The sequence below is a fragment of the Ambystoma mexicanum genome, chromosome 4q, assembly GCF_040938575.1.
Source record: "Ambystoma mexicanum isolate Mex_15411 chromosome 4q, UKY_AmexF1_1, whole genome shotgun sequence".
In the NCBI taxonomy this organism is placed as follows: domain Eukaryota; kingdom Metazoa; phylum Chordata; class Amphibia; order Caudata; family Ambystomatidae; genus Ambystoma; species Ambystoma mexicanum.
This window is the reverse complement of record NC_090928.1, coordinates 970,588,400-970,608,724: the sequence shown is the minus strand read 5'-3', so window position 1 is coordinate 970,608,724 and position 20,325 is coordinate 970,588,400. Positions and strand designations below refer to the sequence as shown.

The 20,325-nt window shown below is 45.0% G+C and overlaps 1 protein-coding gene across 3 annotated transcripts in view; it reads left to right on the top strand.

Moving 5' to 3' along the window:
* The window catches only part of INTS7 (integrator complex subunit 7), a 673,605-nt gene that overhangs the window by 503,664 nt on the left and 149,616 nt on the right, over positions 1-20,325 (top strand). For all 3 annotated transcript variants that reach the window (XM_069608525.1, XM_069608526.1, XM_069608527.1), the window contains one exon: positions 17,606-17,709. In XM_069608525.1, coding sequence (XP_069464626.1) covers positions 17,606-17,709 — 104 coding nt within the window. The remainder of the gene's footprint in view (positions 1-17,605; positions 17,710-20,325) is intronic.

The following is a 20,325-nucleotide window of genomic DNA, read 5'->3' as shown; positions in this document are numbered from 1 at the left end:
TCCTCAGCAGAAACGTACAACTTCCAGTAGAACACGAATGGCAGTTGCATGCCGACATTTTACACAACATCTTCGCCGAATAGGGTCATTCATATATTGACCTCTACGCAGCACTGGAGAATGCGCAATGCCTAGACTTCACCTGCAGGTATCCCCAAACAGGATCCAAGAGGAACGTCCTGTGGCTGAATTGGTCAGGGAAATTTGCTTACGTTCTCCTTAACACCCCCCAACCACTTCTCCCCCCCCGCCCCCCCTCCCGGGAGAACATGGTTCTCACGCGTAATGACAATGGGCCTCATTACGATGTTGGAGGTAGCCATGGTGCTATTAGATCCATGGCTGCCTCCAAAATCGTTCCGACTCCGGTCTGGTGGATGGAGCAATTACCGGTCCATTCCGAGGTCGGCGGGACCGGGAATTCCCCATTCACCAGAGCCATTCCCCATTCCCATTTGAGCCCCCATAGGGCCCAATGGGAAGGCCGCAATAGCGGTACCGCAAATTGCGGTACCGTTATTGACCCCGATATCCCTTTGCGGGTCCCGTCCTTAGCGCCTGGTAAAACCAGGCGTTAAGGAAGGACCCGCAAAGGGAACTCGTAGTAGGGTGGTAAGGGATTACTGGCACCGGTGCCCTTACCGGTGCCGGTAATCCCTTACTGCCCACCTCGTAATGAGGCCCAATGTCTCTTTGTCCTCAAGAGAAACTTCCATGCTCATTCAACATGCTGTCCCAAAATCAGGAATCAACACTGCATCCATGTCCTCAAACTGAGAACTTAGCAGCTTGGCTTCTGAATTCATAGAGTTTGGGCATTTTGGCTTACCGCAAAGATGGATGGACATTCTTAAAGAGGTACGTAAAGCTTATACTAGACACTGCTATTTCATTTAATGAAAACGCTTTATCATTTGGTGTAGATCACATCGCATCAATCCTATTGACTGCACACCCTCTCACATGGTTTTATACCTACTTTACCTTTTCGATTCAGGGCCAGTCTTGAATTCACTAAGAGTGCATCTAGCTGCTCTTTCTGCTTACACCACCTCTCAAAAGAAAGTCCCTCAGTGGAAAGTCCCTGTCATTAAAGCCTTTATGGGAGGGGTCAAAAGATTACTCATTCCAATTTCAAGTCCAAGTCCCAGATGGGACTTGAATGTAGTCCTTGCTAAACCTATGGGCCCTCATTTTGAGCCAGTGCATAAAACCAGTCTTAAATGTGTCACTTGTGAGACTGCTTTTCTCGTGGTCATTACATCGATAACGAGGGTGAGTAAACTGCAGGCACTCTCACTTCAAGATCCATTTGTAACCATTCACAGGGACAAAGTGGTTTTCAGCACACATCCACAATTTGCTCCTAAATTAATATCCAAGTTCCATGTCGATCAGTCTATAGAACTTCCGGCTCTCTTCCAAAACCCCACAAATTCAGCAGAAAGAAGCCTTCATACATTAGATGTCAGAAGAGCTGTAATGTAGAGCGGTAATGTATTACCTAAATAAAGCTAAACCACTACGGAAAACAGATCAGTTCTTTGTTTCCATAGCCACTGGAAGAGAAGGGGATCCTGTCGGCTATTTCAAAATGGATTGCGAAATGCTTCCAAATGTCTTATTCTCTTTCAAAGAAAATGTTGCCTTTTACGCCCAGAGCACACACTACTCTAGGAATAGGGGCTACTTTAGCTTTCATTGCAAATGTACGTTTAGATGTCATTTGCAAGGCAGCTACCTGGAGTTATATTCACACCTTTACACCGCATTAGTGCTTAGATTCACATTTTAAGAAAGATTCGCAGGTTGGTCAGGTGGTATTTGCCGCTGTACCTTCTAACATCCCGCCACCATCTCCTGGTACTGCTCGCTAGTCCATGCACAGCATGTGATTCTAAGCAGCTCCACAAGCCTCAGAAGGTATACATTACAACCCTGTCCGACATGCGAGCATGTCAGCAGGGTTTAATTGTTATTGTGGGTGTCCCTTGCCATGCAAGCATGGCAAGAGGCACTCACAATTAAAGGTATACGCTGCCTGACATGCAAGCATGCCAGGCAGCGTTTACTCACTTTGCACGGCGCAGTGCAAAAGGCAACATACACACATGTATGCCGCCCTTTGCCCTGCACTTTTGCACCCCACAGTGCAAATGACAAAAATGTGGTGGGGGGTACAATTTAAGTTGCAGTGCAAATGTAACGGCTCTCTGCCACCAAATTCCAATTATTTATACCTATCCATCTCTTGTCATGCCACCCATAAACATAGTTAGCTGCCGCTCAATGAGTGCCACCTGTGGGTCTCATTTACATTGGATCGCAAAGTGATACAGACAAACGTTTGTCATGTTTTCAACATCCATGCCATTTTCAAACTGATTCCCCACAAGGAGCGGGCATGAAATCTCCTCTATGCATTTTGCCCATGTGGGTCCGCACCTGCATCACAATTTTAATGTGGGCATAGAGGCTGGGAACCATGTAGAAACTGCTCAATCCTCTACATGTTCAAAGAGTAATCAGAGTTGTATGGGTACGTTGTAATGTTTTTACTTAGTGGCCACCATTACCGATCAGATCCTTTAACAGATGGGTGTGGTTGTTAAGATGTATTTCTGGTCTGGTGTACAGATTTTAGGCGGCCACCCTAGTTATTGTGAACAGGGGAACTCTGAGAGGTTAACCAAAACCCAATCAAGGTAGCAATGGAGAGCAGTCAATGCTATTATCAGGAGAGTATGAGTGGGGTCAGGGGTCCACAATGAGTCCACACAGTGAAGCACACAATAATTCAATTTAGACAGGAATGTATAAAAATACTATATTCTAGGCCTGAAACACACACTAAAAGTTAAACAAGCAAGTGATAATATCTCACAAAGGTCAATAATAAACAATAATAAACATACATACATACAGTCACCATAGGTTCTTAAAATGCATTCAATGACTTACATTGAAAAGAGGTAAATAGAGTGATGCAGTAAGATGGAACCAAGTCACAGGAAATGTTCCCTAGCTTCAGAAGTCCAATCCTTATGAAGAGTGGGGCCTTGTGCCCAAAGGTCACAATGCTTCCCCCAGAATGTATCTGATGCAGGTAAAGTACTTGTGTGGATGATTTTTCAAGAGAAGAGTCGCAACAAAGTTACTGGTAAGTAAAAATGTATTCTTATCTTTCAGGTTGTATTGCTCAGGTGCAACAACCAAATAAAACTTGCAATGGACGGATTCAACGAGACTTGTACTCAAAGTTATCCTTTGGAGGACAAGGGGAGACAAATGCTTTGCGTTTACTTACCCTCGTGAATCCAATTTTCCCAGATGACTGGATGGGTCGACTGGGTGTTGCTGGAGGTTGGATTTCCCACTATTGATTCTGGTGAGAGGTGCCCAGGAACTGCTAGTTGCAGGATTCTTACGTTTGGGTCCAGGAACATAGTGCAACTCTTGGTGATGGAGAAATGCAGAAAGCACCAACGCAGACCTCTTCAGGACACTTTGTAGGATGGGGGGGGGGGGAGTGGAGTTCCAGCGACAGCCACCACACAGAAAACGGTAGGTGCCCTTCCAGTCGCAGTTGGAGAAGTCCTCCCAGAACAGGATCTCTTGAAGCTGGAAGGTTGAAATTCGGCCGATAGGCATCTTACACCACAAACTGGCGACCACCAATGTTCCGGCTGCAAAGATGGAATGGCGAAGGGTCTACTGAGGTAGTCCACAGGGTGGTCCTAGGATAATTCCAAAAGCTCACGATGTTTCCAAAAACTCGAGAACACTTTGAGACTGGTTGGTCCCACCAGTGCAGGTGTTGAAGCGCTGCACAGGGCCTTCGTAGATCAGGTAGTCCAATTGGGATTCACCGGCCCATACACAAGAAAGGATTCTGCGCCTCTTCAGCAGTCTTAATTCGCATCTTCAGTCGGCTGTTCTTCTATGAGGGATTCTTCGCTCCAATGCTGATCTGAAGAAAGGCTGCAGGAGTCCTCTTATTATCCAACATCCAGCCTGTAAACAAGTCCAAGCCCACCTATGGTAAGGATCAGCACTATTCAAACAGCCACTAGTTGTCCAATCAAGGGCAACTATAGGTTTCACTAATGCCCCACAGCTAGACTCACACGCACTGTGGATGTGGAGTGGGACTAGACAGTCCCACCCATTTCCTGAGCCATGCACACACAAAGGCATCACTAGCCCCCAAAAACTGCAGCTTTCACGGTGCAAGTGTATTATAAATAAGATATCCCACTCTTCCTTATGAACGACAGAGCCTTTATTAAGAGCTCACATAAACGGCTGCAGCTCCCTTCTTTGCTTAGCCACTCAACTGGCAACAGATTCTTACATAAACAATCTTAATCTCTAAATTCTGGTGGTAACCAGGTGCAGTGTTCCATTTGGAATGATGGGACCTCACAGGCACCATCCACAAGCATGAACTATATACAATATAACACACCTCCTTTCCTTAAACAGAGGAAAGAGTCCTGGGGGAAAATCAAAAAGATAGGCTTTGCTTTACCCAATCAAGGAGCACATGACAATTGAGGAGAACATGTTTGGTGCTTCACATAATTCATCTCCTCACCAATCGCTCTTTATTCCAAACTTCTCCTCCCTCTAACCGGACAGTATTGCCAAGATCTTCGCACACTTTCCTGGTTTTAGAGTATTTGTTATCCGTTTGCCTGCTCCACCTCTGCAGCTTTATCTTTATCTCCTCACCTGACACTCATTCTACTCACACATTTCTCGTCATACCTCCTTGTGCATTTCTCACATCTCAGCCTCCCGTTCTCCTAGACCTGTTGAATTCCCGCTCCCACCATCTTGGCACGACCCATTCAACCAGGCACCAGCATGGTGTTGGGCTTGTGACCCTGCATTTCCTCAAAAGGGGTAATCCCAGTCACTGGGTGGGGAGTGCTCCTATACTGAAAAACTCTCAAACACAACTCCTTTTTACAGTCAACTTCAAACTGCATGGACAAGTGCATTACATCCATTAGTGTTCTGTTGAATCGTTCTACACTCCCATTACTCTGTGCATGATAAAGTGCTGTTATTTTTTGCTTGATGCCATTCTGTACCACCCACCTTTGACACTCATTCGATACAAATTGGAGACCATTGTCTGTCACAATCACAGAAGGCCAACCTTCTCTTCAAAATATGTTCTCAAGAAAGATAATCAGATTCTTCGAGCTGATGTCCTTAATTATTCCAACCACCGGCCACTTCGTCAGCAAATTCATCACTGCCACAATATAACAATTTTGTGTTCCAGGAAAAGTCAGTGAACCTAATAAATCAATTGATATGGTATCCCACACTAATTTGAGAATCTCAGGTATCAACTTGGAGGGTGTCCTTGTTTCTAACACCTCATCGCTGTCTCTGCATTGTCCACACTCCTTTATCCTCATCTCAATAAATGTGTCCATTCCTGGCCACCAGAAATCCATCTTAATAAGTTCTTTGGTCATACTGATCCCCATATGTAATCTATGTCCCAGATCCACCACTTTCAGGAAATACTAGACGTGGAACAAATGTAAATTAAACTTTTTTTTTAAACTAGGCGCTGAGCTCTGCACAGGATTTAGTCTATTATGCACAATTCACCCTTAACCCTTCTGTAATCTTTAATCTGTTACCCTGCATCATCATCCACACCACAATTCCATCTCTTCGGTGTCCTCCTCCTAGCTTCGTGATACACTGTACCTTCCTCACTGGCCTCCAGCCACTCTCCGTTCTGAAGTGACACCTCAACCATAAAAATTTCTTTGATTTTCTCATCTCCTACTAGCTCAATCTCGTCACTCTATCATCGGCCTCCTAGACAAAGCATCCGCCACTACATTGTCTTTGCCAGTCACATGCTCCACTTCAAACTCTAATCCTTGCAACCTTGTAATCTACTTCGAAATCCCCCTAGATACACCATCTAATCATTTTTTTTAATATAGCAACAAGGGGTTTGTGATAGGTACGCTTTCTGCCATATAGGTAAACCCTGAGGGTGTCCAGTCAAAGGATCGAAAATAAAGGATCGAATTACCTTTTTTTCGAATACAAAAAGATCGAAAAAAAGGTTGAATTTTTTAAATTTATTTATTTATTTATATATTTTTTAGTTTGGGTTGGTAAAAAAGTGTTTTTAATAAAGAAAACGGGGTTGAGGAGGGACCCACCCATAAAAAACATAATTTAAAAAAAATGCAACCCTTTTTTTCGGTCCTTTGACTGTCGAACAAAAGGCATTCAATCCTTTTGTTTTCGAAACTTTGACCTACAACCAACCCTGAACTTCATGATAGCCCATAGAATAGCTAACGCCTCCTGCTCAATAACCGAATATCGACTTTCAACCTCCTTGAGTGACCTCGAAGCATACACCACTATGTGCTGTGTTAACCCTACTTCTTACATCAACACTCCTCCAAGTCCAAACTCTGACGCATCCACATAGACCACGGTGTTGGCATAATCTCTGAACTCCTGAAGAAACGGGGGCTTTTGCGATATCCTTCTTTATCAATGCAAACTCTTTCTCACATTTCTCACTCCATTCAAATTTGACTCCTTTTCTTGTTACTTTTCTCATATTCATGGTCTTTCTCGCTAAACCTCTCACAAACTTTGCATAGTATTCAATCAAACCAAGGAACAAAGATACCTCATTCTTGTTTGTTGGAGGAGGCATATCCGTGATAGCCTGTACTGTGTTCCCTTTCGGTTTTACCCCATCACCCGAGATACTGTATCCTAGGTAGTCTACCTGTCCCTCCTGAACTTGAACTTTTCTAGAATCAATGTCAAGCCTGCAACTTCTAGCTTCTTCAACACTTGTTTGATCCTATCATCATGTTGCCTGATGTCGTTCCCCCACACCAAGATGTCATCCTGATAAAAACGTAACGTCTTTCATTCCTCCCAGTATGCTATGCATGGCACGCTGAAAAACCCTGGCTACTGAAATTAGGCCAAAAGGCATCCTGACGCACCTGAACAGGCCTATGGGAGTTATAAATGTGAGTATATCATAAGACTCGGGATGCATTTTAACTTGATGGTATGCAGAACGCAAATCCAACAGGGAGTATACTTTGGAACAATTGAAATTGGTGATCATCTCATCTATTTCAGGTAAAGGAAACCTTTCAGCAATGACATTTCTATGAACTTCTCTGAGGTCTATGCACAACCAAATTGAGCTATAGGCATTCTTGACAATAACAATGGGGCTGACCCACTCTGAAGCCTCCATCTTCTCAGTTACACCATCTCTCAACATTCTCTCAATTTCTATTTCAACGTCCTTTTTACATGCCAAAGGTACCAGCTGGAATTTTGCAGCAAACGGAATGGCATCCTTTTTCAGTTTTATTTTATGAACAAATGTATTCAAACACCCCACTTCACTCTGAAAAACCTTGGGAGCCCATTTCTCTGTTGCATCATCATCACACTCCTCACCATCATCATTTATTCCTTTTTAGATCCTATATCTATAAGATTACATCCATTCTGCACTTGCTCATCTCTATTAGGATCCAATTTCATTCCCAGAGCCGCTTGGCAGCTCCATGAAAGTAAACTTCCTTCAACATTTGTTATGGACACCTTGGAATTTACCGTTTTCCTTTTGAAGGTTATTGAAAAGTTTAACCCTTGATGTAAAGACTGCACCAAGCACTTGGGGTTAACATGTAAGTTTACTGGATACGTGGGTTTACAATTTCACAGGACAGCAGGCAAGTACAGAGAGAACAGGTAAGTAAATATGGGTCAAGTATTAACATGGGTTAAGATATTCTTTAGGGAGACATCCACCGGTCCCTTATCCACTTCAGCACCAAGCCCAACTGACTCTTGATGGAATTCTCAAACATTCCAAATCATTCCACGCTCTAATCAGCATGAGCACAAACACACTCACAGGCAAGGGGATACAAATAAAGCCAATGAAGAGAAGACAAATGTAAAACACAACAGTTATCTGTGTATCTAACTCCCCAATTATGGTGTTAGGATTTTTATCATATGCATTTGCTCTTACTTTCGCCTCTTTCAATACACAACTTTTCAAAGTATCTTGCCACGACTTTTTGCTGATAATGGTGTAGTCTGCCCTGCTATCCACCAACATTTCAATTTTAGTTCCATTTACTTCAATAAGTATTTTAGGTTTCTTAACCATCTTTCTGTTGACTAACTTGTATGATGCTGAATCCCTTGCACACTTGAACATCATCATCATCCTCACCATCAACTTCAACATTGCCCGCTTCACCCCAGAATCGACAATATTTAGATATGTGACCCCTCCTTCCACATCATCTGCACTCCACATATCTGGCAGAACATTCTCTGTCCCTGGCAGAATTGTCAGTATTGCCACATCTGTAATACCCACTGGTGGCTTTAGACATGCGACCACCAGTCATTCCTCTCTTATGCACTTGAAAACCTCTGTCCCTTCCTTGGAATCTCCAACCATTATCCATGTTCTTATCTGTGTTAACAACTGGTCCTTTGCCTGGAAACCTGTTAACTGACTTCTCTCCCTTCACAAGATTGGGGTCTGCACCCTGCATGTTCTTTTAAAAAAAAAATGTATTGTCAGTGGCTCTCCCTTGCCTGACTAATTCTTTAATGCAGGTAACGGTGTGTTCTACATCCTTTGCTATCTCAACAACTCTATCCAAATCAGGGTCTTCTCCTTCCAAATTTCTTCTCGTATCTTCCGCACATTTTATCATGAGCTGGTCCTCAGATGCTCCTCTCTGCAGCAAGGTTTAAATTGACACTTTGCAGCCAAACCCCTCAACACTGTAAGAAATTCTTCTATTGTTTCATCTCGTTTTTGTTCTCTTGTGGCAAATCTGTACGTAGCCAATATTCTGTTTTCTTTGACCTTCTTCTGTTGGTTCAGGCAACCTTTTCAGAACCTCCTACCTGCCATGTCCCAAACAATGGAAAAACAGGGCATCTTTCCTATCAATTAAGTTATTCAGTCCATACACTGGGATAATATTTTTTTTAAAACTCTTCTTTCCATTCTCTCCACCTGATCAATGGCTCACCACATCCTCAAGGAAGGAATATTGCTGGCCCTGGTATATTTGCCATGGTAGCTGCACATTTTCTTTTTTTTAATGTTTGAATCCAGGTTTCTCTCTCTATAGATGATGAGAGAGATTTTTCTTCTCCTTTTTTGTATTTTCAGGTTGGTTTTAGTTGTTTGTGACCGAAGCTTGTCTTTTGCTTATTTCACTTAGTTTCACCGATTGTGGACTCTGTCTGACACTGTGGTGGCGTCCGCACTGCTCTCCAGAGGTTGTCATGGCACCACCTGATTCTAAGATTGCGGTCCGTCTAACGAGCTCTCGCGTGCTGCGGTTGCTATCAGGATTTTTGTGCTTTCCTTTCCTTCACACACATCCCCAAACGTCTTCCAAGAGCTGCTTCCTCAATGTTAATACCGGCTGGATCGGACTGAGCATGCAACAGACCCTTATTTCCACACCGACCTCCCGCTCATCCTGTGTGCAACGTATACACACTGCATACAGGTCTTTGCCGTCCCTTTTAATCACTCGGCAGCGAACGTCCCGAACTCACCAGAGCGCACAATTAGGCTCTCATCTGTGGAGGATCTGGTGCCGTTGTTGAGTACCACGGACAGCCTCTCGTCAGCAGGTACAGGCCGCTGAACCCATCTCCTGGGTGGTTGAATGCACCGAAAATCCTCATGCCAGAATGGCCCAAGTGTTCACATTTTGTGGGTTCGACTAATCCAGACCCTGACTCCCTCAGCTGCAGCCTGGGCAGTGGTCACTCATCGCCAATGTTGTAAATAAGATACCTCACTCTTCCTTATGAACGACAGAGCCTTTATTAAGAGCTCACATAACAGGCTCCAGCTCCCTTCTTTGGTGATCCACTAAACTGACAACAGATTCCTACATAAACATTCTTAATCTGTAGGTTCTGGTGTTGACCAGGTGGAATGATGGGACCTCACAGGTATCATCCACAAGCATGATCTATGTACAGGTTAAACTTTATAAGATATAACACATACAATCTAACAAAGTGCATGTGTCAGACCAAGGGAGCACTTGATATGGAGCGACTTGCCTCGTCGTGTAGATGACGAAGTCTTCCAAATAATGTACCTGTCTGGCTATTAGAAATAACAACCAGAATGATCTATTACTGGAAAGACAGGAGACCGATGACCCAGGCGCCGCAGAAGTGTAGACTCAGTAGACAGGAGGACACACCACCAGCTGAAAACAAGGCAAGTATCAGACTTTGCATAAACAATAAGGCCAATACAAACAGCATACACGGAATACCACTAACCTGCTAACTCAGGTAAGAAGTTAACCGGCTGGTAATGCTGACACCTGCAGTCTAAGCAAAGAATACGGCAATGAGTAACTTATCAATAATCATCAACAGAATAACTAGGAGTCCCTAATACTTTTATAGTCTTACCGTGTTGGACTCCTGTCCAGTGGTAACAAGGGTCCGGATGGGCAGAGGAAGTTCGTAGCAACCTCAGTCGTGAGGCTTAAGAAGCAAACAACCCACAACGTACACCACGGACGTCTCTAGTCCGTGTACTTGTGAGGGACGAAATCATTCAAGGTGATGCAGCAGCGTGGAAGCAATCCAAGGCAAAGTCCAGTAACAATCCAATGTCTTGCAGGGAGCGAGCAAAGCAGACCAAATCAGTATCCAAGGCAAAATCCTATGTCAGGCCAATGTCGAGCAGGGAGAGGGCAGTGCAGACCAATTCAGAATCCAAGGCAAAATCAGGGACAGTCCGAGTACAAGAGGAGGAAGGCAAAAGATCAAAAAGGCAAATCCCAAAGAGCAACCAAAGCAGTCCGAAGTCAAAACCGGGAGGACCAGAGAAAACTATGATCAGGAATCAGGAATCGAATCCAAAACGCCACCGAAGAAAGTTCAGAAGCGCCGGTGATTGTACAGGGAGGAGCTTATGAAGACTGTATCACGTGACTTGGTTTGCGTGATACCGTCACAGCAGGGCGAGTGCTCCTGTAGTGTAGAGGACACCAGCGTTGCCAGGCTACCTTCCAGGCACCGCGCTGCATCCGGGGTAAGTGAAGCACACGACTGCTAGGATACACTTTAGTTTTGCGCTGAAGTCTTTGATCGTGGATGCGCCGGTGAGCAAATGGCGACGTCGTGCTTCCGTTCCCAGCCAACAGACTGGATGGGCAGAGAGATCTAACAGTATCCTCCCCCAAAGAGGCCCTCACCCTTCGGGCAGACCAGAACTGGGACACCAGAACTGGATCATGTATATTACATGCCGGTTCCCAGGTACGATCTTCCGGACCGTACCCCTTCCAATCCACCTGGTAAAACCGTCTACCCCTGCGTATCCGTGTGCCCAAAATAGCGTTCACTTCATATTCATCTGAACCATGAACTTTAATAGGAAGAGGGCGAGATGGAAGCCTAGTAGAAGGATGGCAAGGTTTAACAAGAGATACATGAAACACCGGATGGATTTTCCAGGTAGATGGGAGCTTCAACTGGATAGTCACCGGATTAATGACTTCTGAAATGACGTACGGCCCTACAAACTTAAGTGTAAGAGCTTTGCGACCTGGTATTCGCAGGTTACGCGTGGATAACCACACCTTGGTACCTATTTTGTATTCCGGGGCCGGAGATCTATGAGTGTCCGCTGTTTCTTTCATTTTTGCTTGATCTTGGAGTAAATGTTGACGAACTTTTATGCTTGTTTCAGACAAATCCCTTACACAAGCCAGAACTGCAGGGTTATTCAGTGGAAGCTCAAACTGTATAGGAAGAGCTCTAGGATTCATTCCGTACATAGCAAAGAACGGAGAAACACCTGTCGCAGTATGTATAGAGTCATTATAGGCGTATTCAGCAAAGGACAGAAGCGAGACCCAAGGACCTTGAAGCTGACTGATAAGACAGCGTAGGTATTGCTCCATAGTCGCGTTTACGCGTTCAGTCTGCCCATCGGTTTGTGGGTGGTATGCACTGGAGTATCTACCATCAATACCTAGGGTAGAGGTTAACGCTTGCCAAAAGCGAGAAGTGAATTGTGACCCCCGATCAGTAATGATGATTGATGGAAGACCAAAACGCCTGAATACATGCTTCAGAAACAGGCTCGCCAGAATAGGAGCTGTAGGGATTCCTTTGCAAGGCACGAACAAGGCCATCTTCGTGAGATAGTCGATGATAACCCATATCGTGTCATAGCCTTCCACCAACGGTAGTTCCACAACAAAGTCCATGGAAATCATGGTCCATGGCAATTCGGGTATGGGCATAGGCCGTAACAAGCCTACTGGTTTGCCATGAAGAGACTTGCACTGGGCGCAAACCGCACAGGTTGACAAATGATCTGCAACATCTTTTGCCATACATGGCCACCAACACCAACGTTTTAGTAAATCCAGAGTCTTCCGGATACCCGGATGGGCGGCAATAGACGAATCGTGGCACCATTGCATCGCCTGTTGTCTCGTAAGAATATCGGGTAGATAGACCTTCCCATCTTTATAAGGGAGGGACTGCACTATCTCCAGCCCCAGAGTGGTTATTTCCGTGGGAGATGTCTCCACCCAATCTCGAAGCTTGTCTATAAAGAACGGTTGGAGGGTACAACCACATACCACCTGGTTAGGTAAAAGTGGAACCCCATCCATGCTACTGGGCTCAGGACTACCATGGTTACGAGAAAGTGCATCAGCTTTAGAATGGAGGGCTCCTGGGCGATACGAGATAGTGAAATTAAACATTGAGAAAAACACGTGCCAACGAGCATGCCGAGCTGTAGTACACTTAACGGACTGGAGTGCAAGCAGATTTCTGTGGTCGGTAAAAACCTGGACAGGTTCTGAGGTACCCTGCAAATGGTGCCTCCATACCATGAAAGCATCTCTTACTGCCAACAACTCTCGTTCTGTGATAGTGTAATTCCTCTCATATGAGGTGAGTTTCCTGGAGTGATATTTAACCGGGTGAAGCCCGTTTGTCTCGGGGCATAATTGCGACAGTATCGCTCCAAGAGCAATACCTGAAGCATCGGCTTCCACAATTTAAGGCCTTGCCGTATTGGGATGCTGGAGTACAGGTGCAGTAGTAAATGCGGTCTTAAGACTTTCAAACGCCTTTTGAGCTTCCCCATTCCAGCAAAAAGACTTTTTGGAAATGGTCAAAACCGTGAGGGGGGCAGCAATGGTTGAGAAATCCTTAATGAAGCGTCGGTAGAAGTTAGAGAACCCCAGAAAGGACTGAAGCTCTTTCAAGGTAACAGGGGTCGGCCATTGCAACACTGCTGATACCTTAGAGGGACTCATTTGCACCCCATGGTTGGTAATGTTGTAACCTAGGAACTCCACCTCCTGTACATGAAATATGCATTTTTCCAATTTGGCGAATAAGTGGTTTTCTCTTAATTGCTGCAATACACTGGTTACATGTGAAATGTGTGTTTCCAGAGAGGGTGAATAGATCAAAATGTCATCCAGATAAACCACCAGATAACGGTCCACATATCATGGAACACTTCATTGATGAAATACTGAAAGGTGGCCGGGGTGTTGCACAGCCCAAAAGGCATCACGCAATACTCCAAAAGCCCATATTTGGTTTTGAACGCTGTCTTCCATTCATCTCCCTTTCGAATTCTCACTAGGTTATATGCCCCACGCAAGTCCAGTTTAGTGAACACCACTGAACTTCCGAGTTGATTCAATAAGACAGAGATCAGCGGGAGTGGATATTGGTTTCTTATGGTAACCGCATTCAGAGCCCGATAATCAATACAAGGGCGCAGGTCCCCCTCCCTTTTGGGGACAAAAAATGAAGGAGAGGCTGCCGGGGACTTTGATGGGCGAATGAAACCAGTTTCTAAGGATTTCTCAATATAGTCTTTTAGGATTAAATCTTCTTTGGGTGTCAAAGAGTATATTTGCCCGGATGGTATCTTTGCCCCAGGTACCAGTTCTATTGGACAATCGTAAGTCTTGTGGGTTGGCAGAATGTCTGCTGCAACTGAATCAAAAACATCCTTGTATTCTTGATATTCTTTTGGTAAAGCTGTGTTGATAACAGCTCCCACAATGGAAGCGGTATCAAGCAAGGCGCAACTTGGTTTCGATGAGTCGGGAGTACTTTCCAAGCAGTTGTTTTCGCAATGATCAGAAAGAAACATCACCTCCCTTGATTGCCAGTCAATTACGGGGTTATGTAACCGTAACCAAGACAGTCCCAATATACACTTAAGCTGCGGAGCCGCAATGATATCAAAAGTTATATTTTCATTATGCCCGGAGCTAGTGGTCATCATCAGCGTAGCTGTACACTCTGTTACGGGACCTGAAACCAATGAAGACCCATCAACAGCACTCACGGTTTCAGGAAAAGGTTTAATTACAATAGGCAATCCCAACTCTCGAGCATAATGTTCGTCCATATAACAGCGGGTAGCCCCCGAGTCTAGGACGGCCAAGACCTCTTTTGGACCACCTGTGTCAGAAGAGAGAGTAACCGAGAGGTAATAAGGGATGGAAGAATTAGAGTCCATGGAAGAAATGCCCTGCAGCTGGACCCCTTCTACTGCCGAGCTTTGGCGTTTCCCTGCTTCTTAGCTGTTTTTTTCGGACAAACGCACAAAAGATGATCTGAGGCCCCGCAATAGAAACACAATCCGTTCTTCCGCCTGTGTTCTCTCGTCTCAGCGGAGAGAGGTCCCCGTAATACACCTATTTGCATAGGTTCCGAAGGACTAGGCGTAGGAGCGGGGGGTGAAAAGGACATGGGAGGAACAGTTTGTTTTTCCCCCTTTCTTTCCGCTCGTCTTGAATCGATTTGTAATACCAAATCAAGAAGTTCAGGGAAGGTATTTGGCACAACCGGAACAGTGGCCAGGGTATCTTTCAGGGGTTCCGAAAGGCCTTTGTAAAACAGGGATGCCTTCTTGTCCTCAGGCCATCCGGTCTCTGCCACTAGTTGATTGAACTTGGCCATATATGCAAGAAGAGGCATCTCCCCTTGCTTGAGGCCCAATAACTCTAGATCTGTAGCTTGAGTAGCATATTGTGTATCAAACACACGCCTTATTGCCTCTATCAAGGCGTCACAATTGTACAGCAAATGACTGCCATCCTCTAGCAATGGGTTAGCCTAGGCCGCCGCTGTACCACCCACATGGGAAAGCAAAAAGGCGGCCTTAGTCGTAGAGTCAAGAAAGGAAGAAGGTCTACAGAGGAAATGCACCCTGCATTGATTCAAAAAGGTCCTGTAAAATTTAGGATCTCCGTTGAATCGTTCTGGAGGCGCCAATGGGAACTGTGCCGTCATGTACACTGGCCCAGCCCCTGGTGCCGGTGGTCCTACACCTGACCCAGATGCCATGTCAGACGGTGGTAGTTGTGCGCCTGAGGATTGCATACCTGCTTGTAGCTCATCGATCCGTCTTTGGGTAACGGAATGGGCAGCAGTCATATCATTACGAAGGTCGGCCACTAATTGCAAAATAGTCGTCAAGGTCTCGTTCGCATCCATATTAAAGGCTTCTGAATCTGTCAGACCAAGGGAGCACTTGATATGGAGCGACTTGCCTCGTCGTGTAGATGACGAAGTCTTCCAAATAATGTACCTGTCTGGCTATTAGAAATAACAACCAGAATGATCTATTACTGGAAAGACAGGAGACCGATGACCCAGGCGCCGTAGAAGTGTAGACTCAGTAGACAGGAGGACACACCACCAGCTGAAAACAAGGCAAGTATCAGACTTTGCATAAACAATAAGGCCAATACAAACAGCATACACGGAATACCACTAACCTGCTAACTCAGGTAAGAAGTTAACCGGCTGGTAATGCTGACACCTGCAGTCTAAGCAAAGAATACGGCAATGAGTAACTTATCAATAATCATCAACAGAATAACTAGGAATCCCTAATACTTTTATAGTCTTACCGTGTTGGACTCCTGTCCAGTGGTAACAAGGGTCCGGATGGGCAGAGGAAGTTCGTAGCAACCTCAGTCGTGAGGCTTAAGAAGCAAACAACCCACAACGTTCACCACGGAAGTCTCTAGTCCGTGTACTTGTGAGGCAAAGTCCAGTAACAATCCAATGTCTTGCAGGGAGCGAGCAAAGCAGACCAAATCAGTATCCAAGGCAAAATCCTATGTCAGGCCAATGTCGAGCAGGGAGCGGGCAGTGCAGAAGGCAAAGGCAAGTCAGAATCCAAGGCAAAATCAGGGACAGTCCGAGTTCAAGAGGAGGAAGGCAAAAGATCAAAAAGGCAAATCCCAAAGAGCAACCAAAGCAGTCCGAAGTCAAAACCGGGAGGACCAGAGAAAACTATGATCAGGAATCGAATCCAAAACGCCACCGAAGAAAGTTCAGAAGCGCCGGTGATTGTCCAGGGAGGAGCTTATGAAGACTGTATCACGTGACTTGGTTTGCGTGATACCGTCACAGCAGGGTGAGTGCTCCTGTAGTGTAGAGGATGCCAGCGTTGCCAGGCTACCTTCCAGGCACCGCGCTGCATCCGGGGTAAGTGAAGCACACGACTGCTAGGATACACTTTAGTTTTGCGCTGAAGTCTTTGATCGTGGATGTGCCGGTGATCAACTGGCGACGCCGTGCTTCCTTTGCCAGCCAACAGACTGGAAGGGCAGAGAGATCTAACAGCATGACCTTATATGGGATTTCCTGACCTGGCACAGCAGGAAGTAGGCCAAACAGATGAGAAATAACATAGAAATTGTAAAAATAGAATTGCTGCCACCAGCTTGTCTTTAGGCACATATAAAGTTAAACAAAAATCCAAAGTGTAAAAAGCTAGGCAGATACCAAAGTTTCCCCATTGCATTTCAAGGTGATGTGTGAAATGTTAAAAGGTTACAAAAGTGTAAAAGTCAAAAGGGAAACATAGTTTCCCAGTACTGATGGTCTGAAGGACTGGTCAGTTTCCCCATAACATGTGCAAAAGGCCAGGGGAGTGAAGCAAAAGGCTTAATTTCCCTGTAAAATGTCAGGGCAGGTTAAAAAACTAAAGCAAAAAGTTTGGGGATCCATAGGACTATGGAGGGAAAGTGCCAAAAGAGAAATACCTCTTGAACAGCCTGGATCGTGCTGGAGTGGTATTATTTGTATTGGCATATTTGGTCAGGCAGTGGTCCTGCACTCTGGCTGGCTCGATCGAGAATTACAGTCGATCAGACAACCACTGATCATGGTTAACAGTAAATAGACCATGGTCGACCATCGCTGGCCATGGTTAACCATCGCCAGATCATGTTCTAACATGGCTGACCATCCCTATGCAGTCCTGATCTCTGCTTGGGGCATGGGAGGAGGCCTGCATGACCAAAGCAGATGTGCATGGAATGAAACTGTTGGCTTTGCCAGTGCTTAATTACTGCATACACCAAGGTTGGTTTGCCCAAGAGCTTGGAGTCTTATCATGCCACCTCACTGCTGCCAAGCTCAATTTTAATTAGCAGAGGTAATGTTTTGTTTTGTTTTGGTTCATTTCTTTTTACAGATGCAGCTTTCCATGGATGAATTTAGAAACCTTGCAACACGATATGGGGACCTATATCAGTCATCATTTGATGCAGACTCTGCAACGCTACGTAACGTTGAACTGTATCCTTTCCTTTGTACTTTTTAGCTCCTTTTACATTACTTTTTAAAACTGTTTCTGCACCATGTAAGTATCATTGCATTTTAATGGTGGAGGGTAGTGTATTATGAGTGTTCTCTGTGGTTTATGAGAAGAGCATAGAGCAGAGCATAGACATTTCTTTATTCTGAAGTAATAATTCACTTCTAACAATTTAAGGTGCATAAAGACTCGATTACATGCAGTGGGTTGAGATTGAAATCTTCTTCGCTTTTCTAGGCAGACCTACGCAAAGTGCTAGTGACCTACATTCATCTATGGAACTTGTGTTCCATCTTTTTAACTAGCTCTTTTAGACTCTAACATACAATCCTGAAATGGAAAGCACACTGTTGAAAGGACATTTTTCTTTGCACTCGCGCATTTACCAACCCAAGGGATTTCAAACATTCCCCATGTTGTTTGGCCTCTGCAGAGGTCTACTGGAGATAGGGGGGCTTACAAGGAAACACACTTTGCTTCCTCGCTCATAGTAGAAGATGACAAAGCAGAGAATTGCTGAGGCAGATCAAGGACCTCAACAGTGTAGTTTGGAAGCCTGGTTTGTGGAAAAGTCACAGGAATATAGCTTTAGCTGGGGTATAGCTGCAGATATAGCTGGCGTATAGCTGCAGATCCACCAACAAATTGTACATACCATGCCCTCACTAACCCGTATTACCTGCTTGCAACCGTCTGTAGTCCCCCCTTTACATGAACTACCAAGTGTACCCTTAATAGCCTAGACTTCCAATTGTAGCCATATTATTTTACCCCCTTGTGATACTTTTGATTCACAGATTGGTTCACACTATATAAAACCCAGAACATACTTAAAATGGTCCTTCAATTTCCAGTGCTTGAGGCTGCAGAGTATACTGGGAAAAATACTTGGGGATATAGCAACCTGATGAAGCCCCTGACTAAGACTTACTAACTGTTGTGCCCTCCATGTGACCTTTCAAGAACGGCTGCAGCAATATTGTCATTGCCTGCACCCCCATAGAAAAGTAAGTGTTATATTTTGGGGGACCCAAAAACCTTCTTACCTGACACCACATACTGCCCACCCTAGGAATGGCCTTCTTAGTGTTATGCTCCCCCATCCACCTCCGCCTAGCTGCCAGATAGCATAACATTTGGGTACCTATTTGTTTATGCAGTGGTTCCCCTGCTCCCGGTCCAGCAAGTGTTTCTTTGTTGATGGCTATTTTCTCCTGGTTGTATCCTCCTTCGAAGTATTGAACATCAAAGTTAGTTATTTTCATCATTTCTATTTGTCATGCGTGGACTCAACCTAAAAACTGATGTCTGCCATTTTTCAATGCCAAGGGCTTTTGGGAGCATATGATTCGGACCGGCGCAATGTTAATTATGAGCATCATGAGAGAATACAAGGAAGTGTTCCGAGAAGCATGGTTGGAAAGCCCCTTTAGCAGGAACACACAGTGGAACTTGTCATGTGATAAGTCCAATGGTCGTCTGCTTCAACTGTTTACTGTTATAGGGAGGTTTCTAATTTACTTCATAGGGTGGGAGGCAGCTTTGCCAAGCAAGTTGGCCTTGATTGAAGGTTCTAGAAGGCTCCTGCTAGGTTTCGCATTCGCCACCTGAAAATGACCTATAAAGGCAGAGGTGTGGAAAGCGGGTCAAGTAGTTGCGGTTAGTTCCATTGCTGTGAATATGTGTCTGCCTTATTTGTCTTGCACAACAAAGCTGTTTGTTTTCCGCTACTACCCTGAATGTTGTGCACGCTTAGTTTCTCCAACAATTATAACCTTAGCTGTGAACGTCTCATTTCATTGAAGGAAAGGGCTATGGCAATCCTGTGAAGAATTAGGCTGCTGAATGCCTTGTTGAAGAACCCTCCGTACAATGGTGTAGTGAATAGGATACTGCCAATTTGAGATGTCAGGGTCATTTTTGTCTTTGTATTATACATTAACAGGAGAGCCACCTGGGAATGTGTGAATTGAGCCGATGAGAAAGTATAATCCTTTAAGGCCAGATTGAAGAGCCTCAATGCATCCAAAAAGGCCTAGCAGGGTGTGAAAGTTCAAGATATTCATTCTACGTTTTCCATTCTTCTCTAGCATTCTGACTTTGCTATGTGCACTTACAGTAAAGTCAAATCCAATTGTTATTTTTGTGGTGTTTGATGAAATTAGAGCCTCTTCAGACTCCCTCACGGTGCCCGAGGTCTAAAGCTACGAACATAAACTAATGTTGCTGGAATCCAGTCTAACTCCACTGCTGCAAACACCCATCTACCTTCTCGGTCCAATTTATCTAGAATGTGTTTCACGCTACATTCTTTTTATGTATCCGAATACTTGCTCATCTTGTTTTTCACTCAAAAAAGTGTTCACTCACCCTGAGCTCCAGCATCCACTGCCCAGTGCATCTGGTGGCACCACCACCATTGCGAACCCGGCGAGGGTCGTTTGTTTAAACATGGCTGACCCGTGCAGCATCTGCAGCAGTTGACCTGTGCAGGGACCCGGGATTGGCTGGTTCACTGCTTCCTGGTGCCAGGGATCGGAGTCGGCAGGCGATCGTCTTCCCCCTCAAAGGGCCTCGTCTAAGGGCCAGTTCCCCCC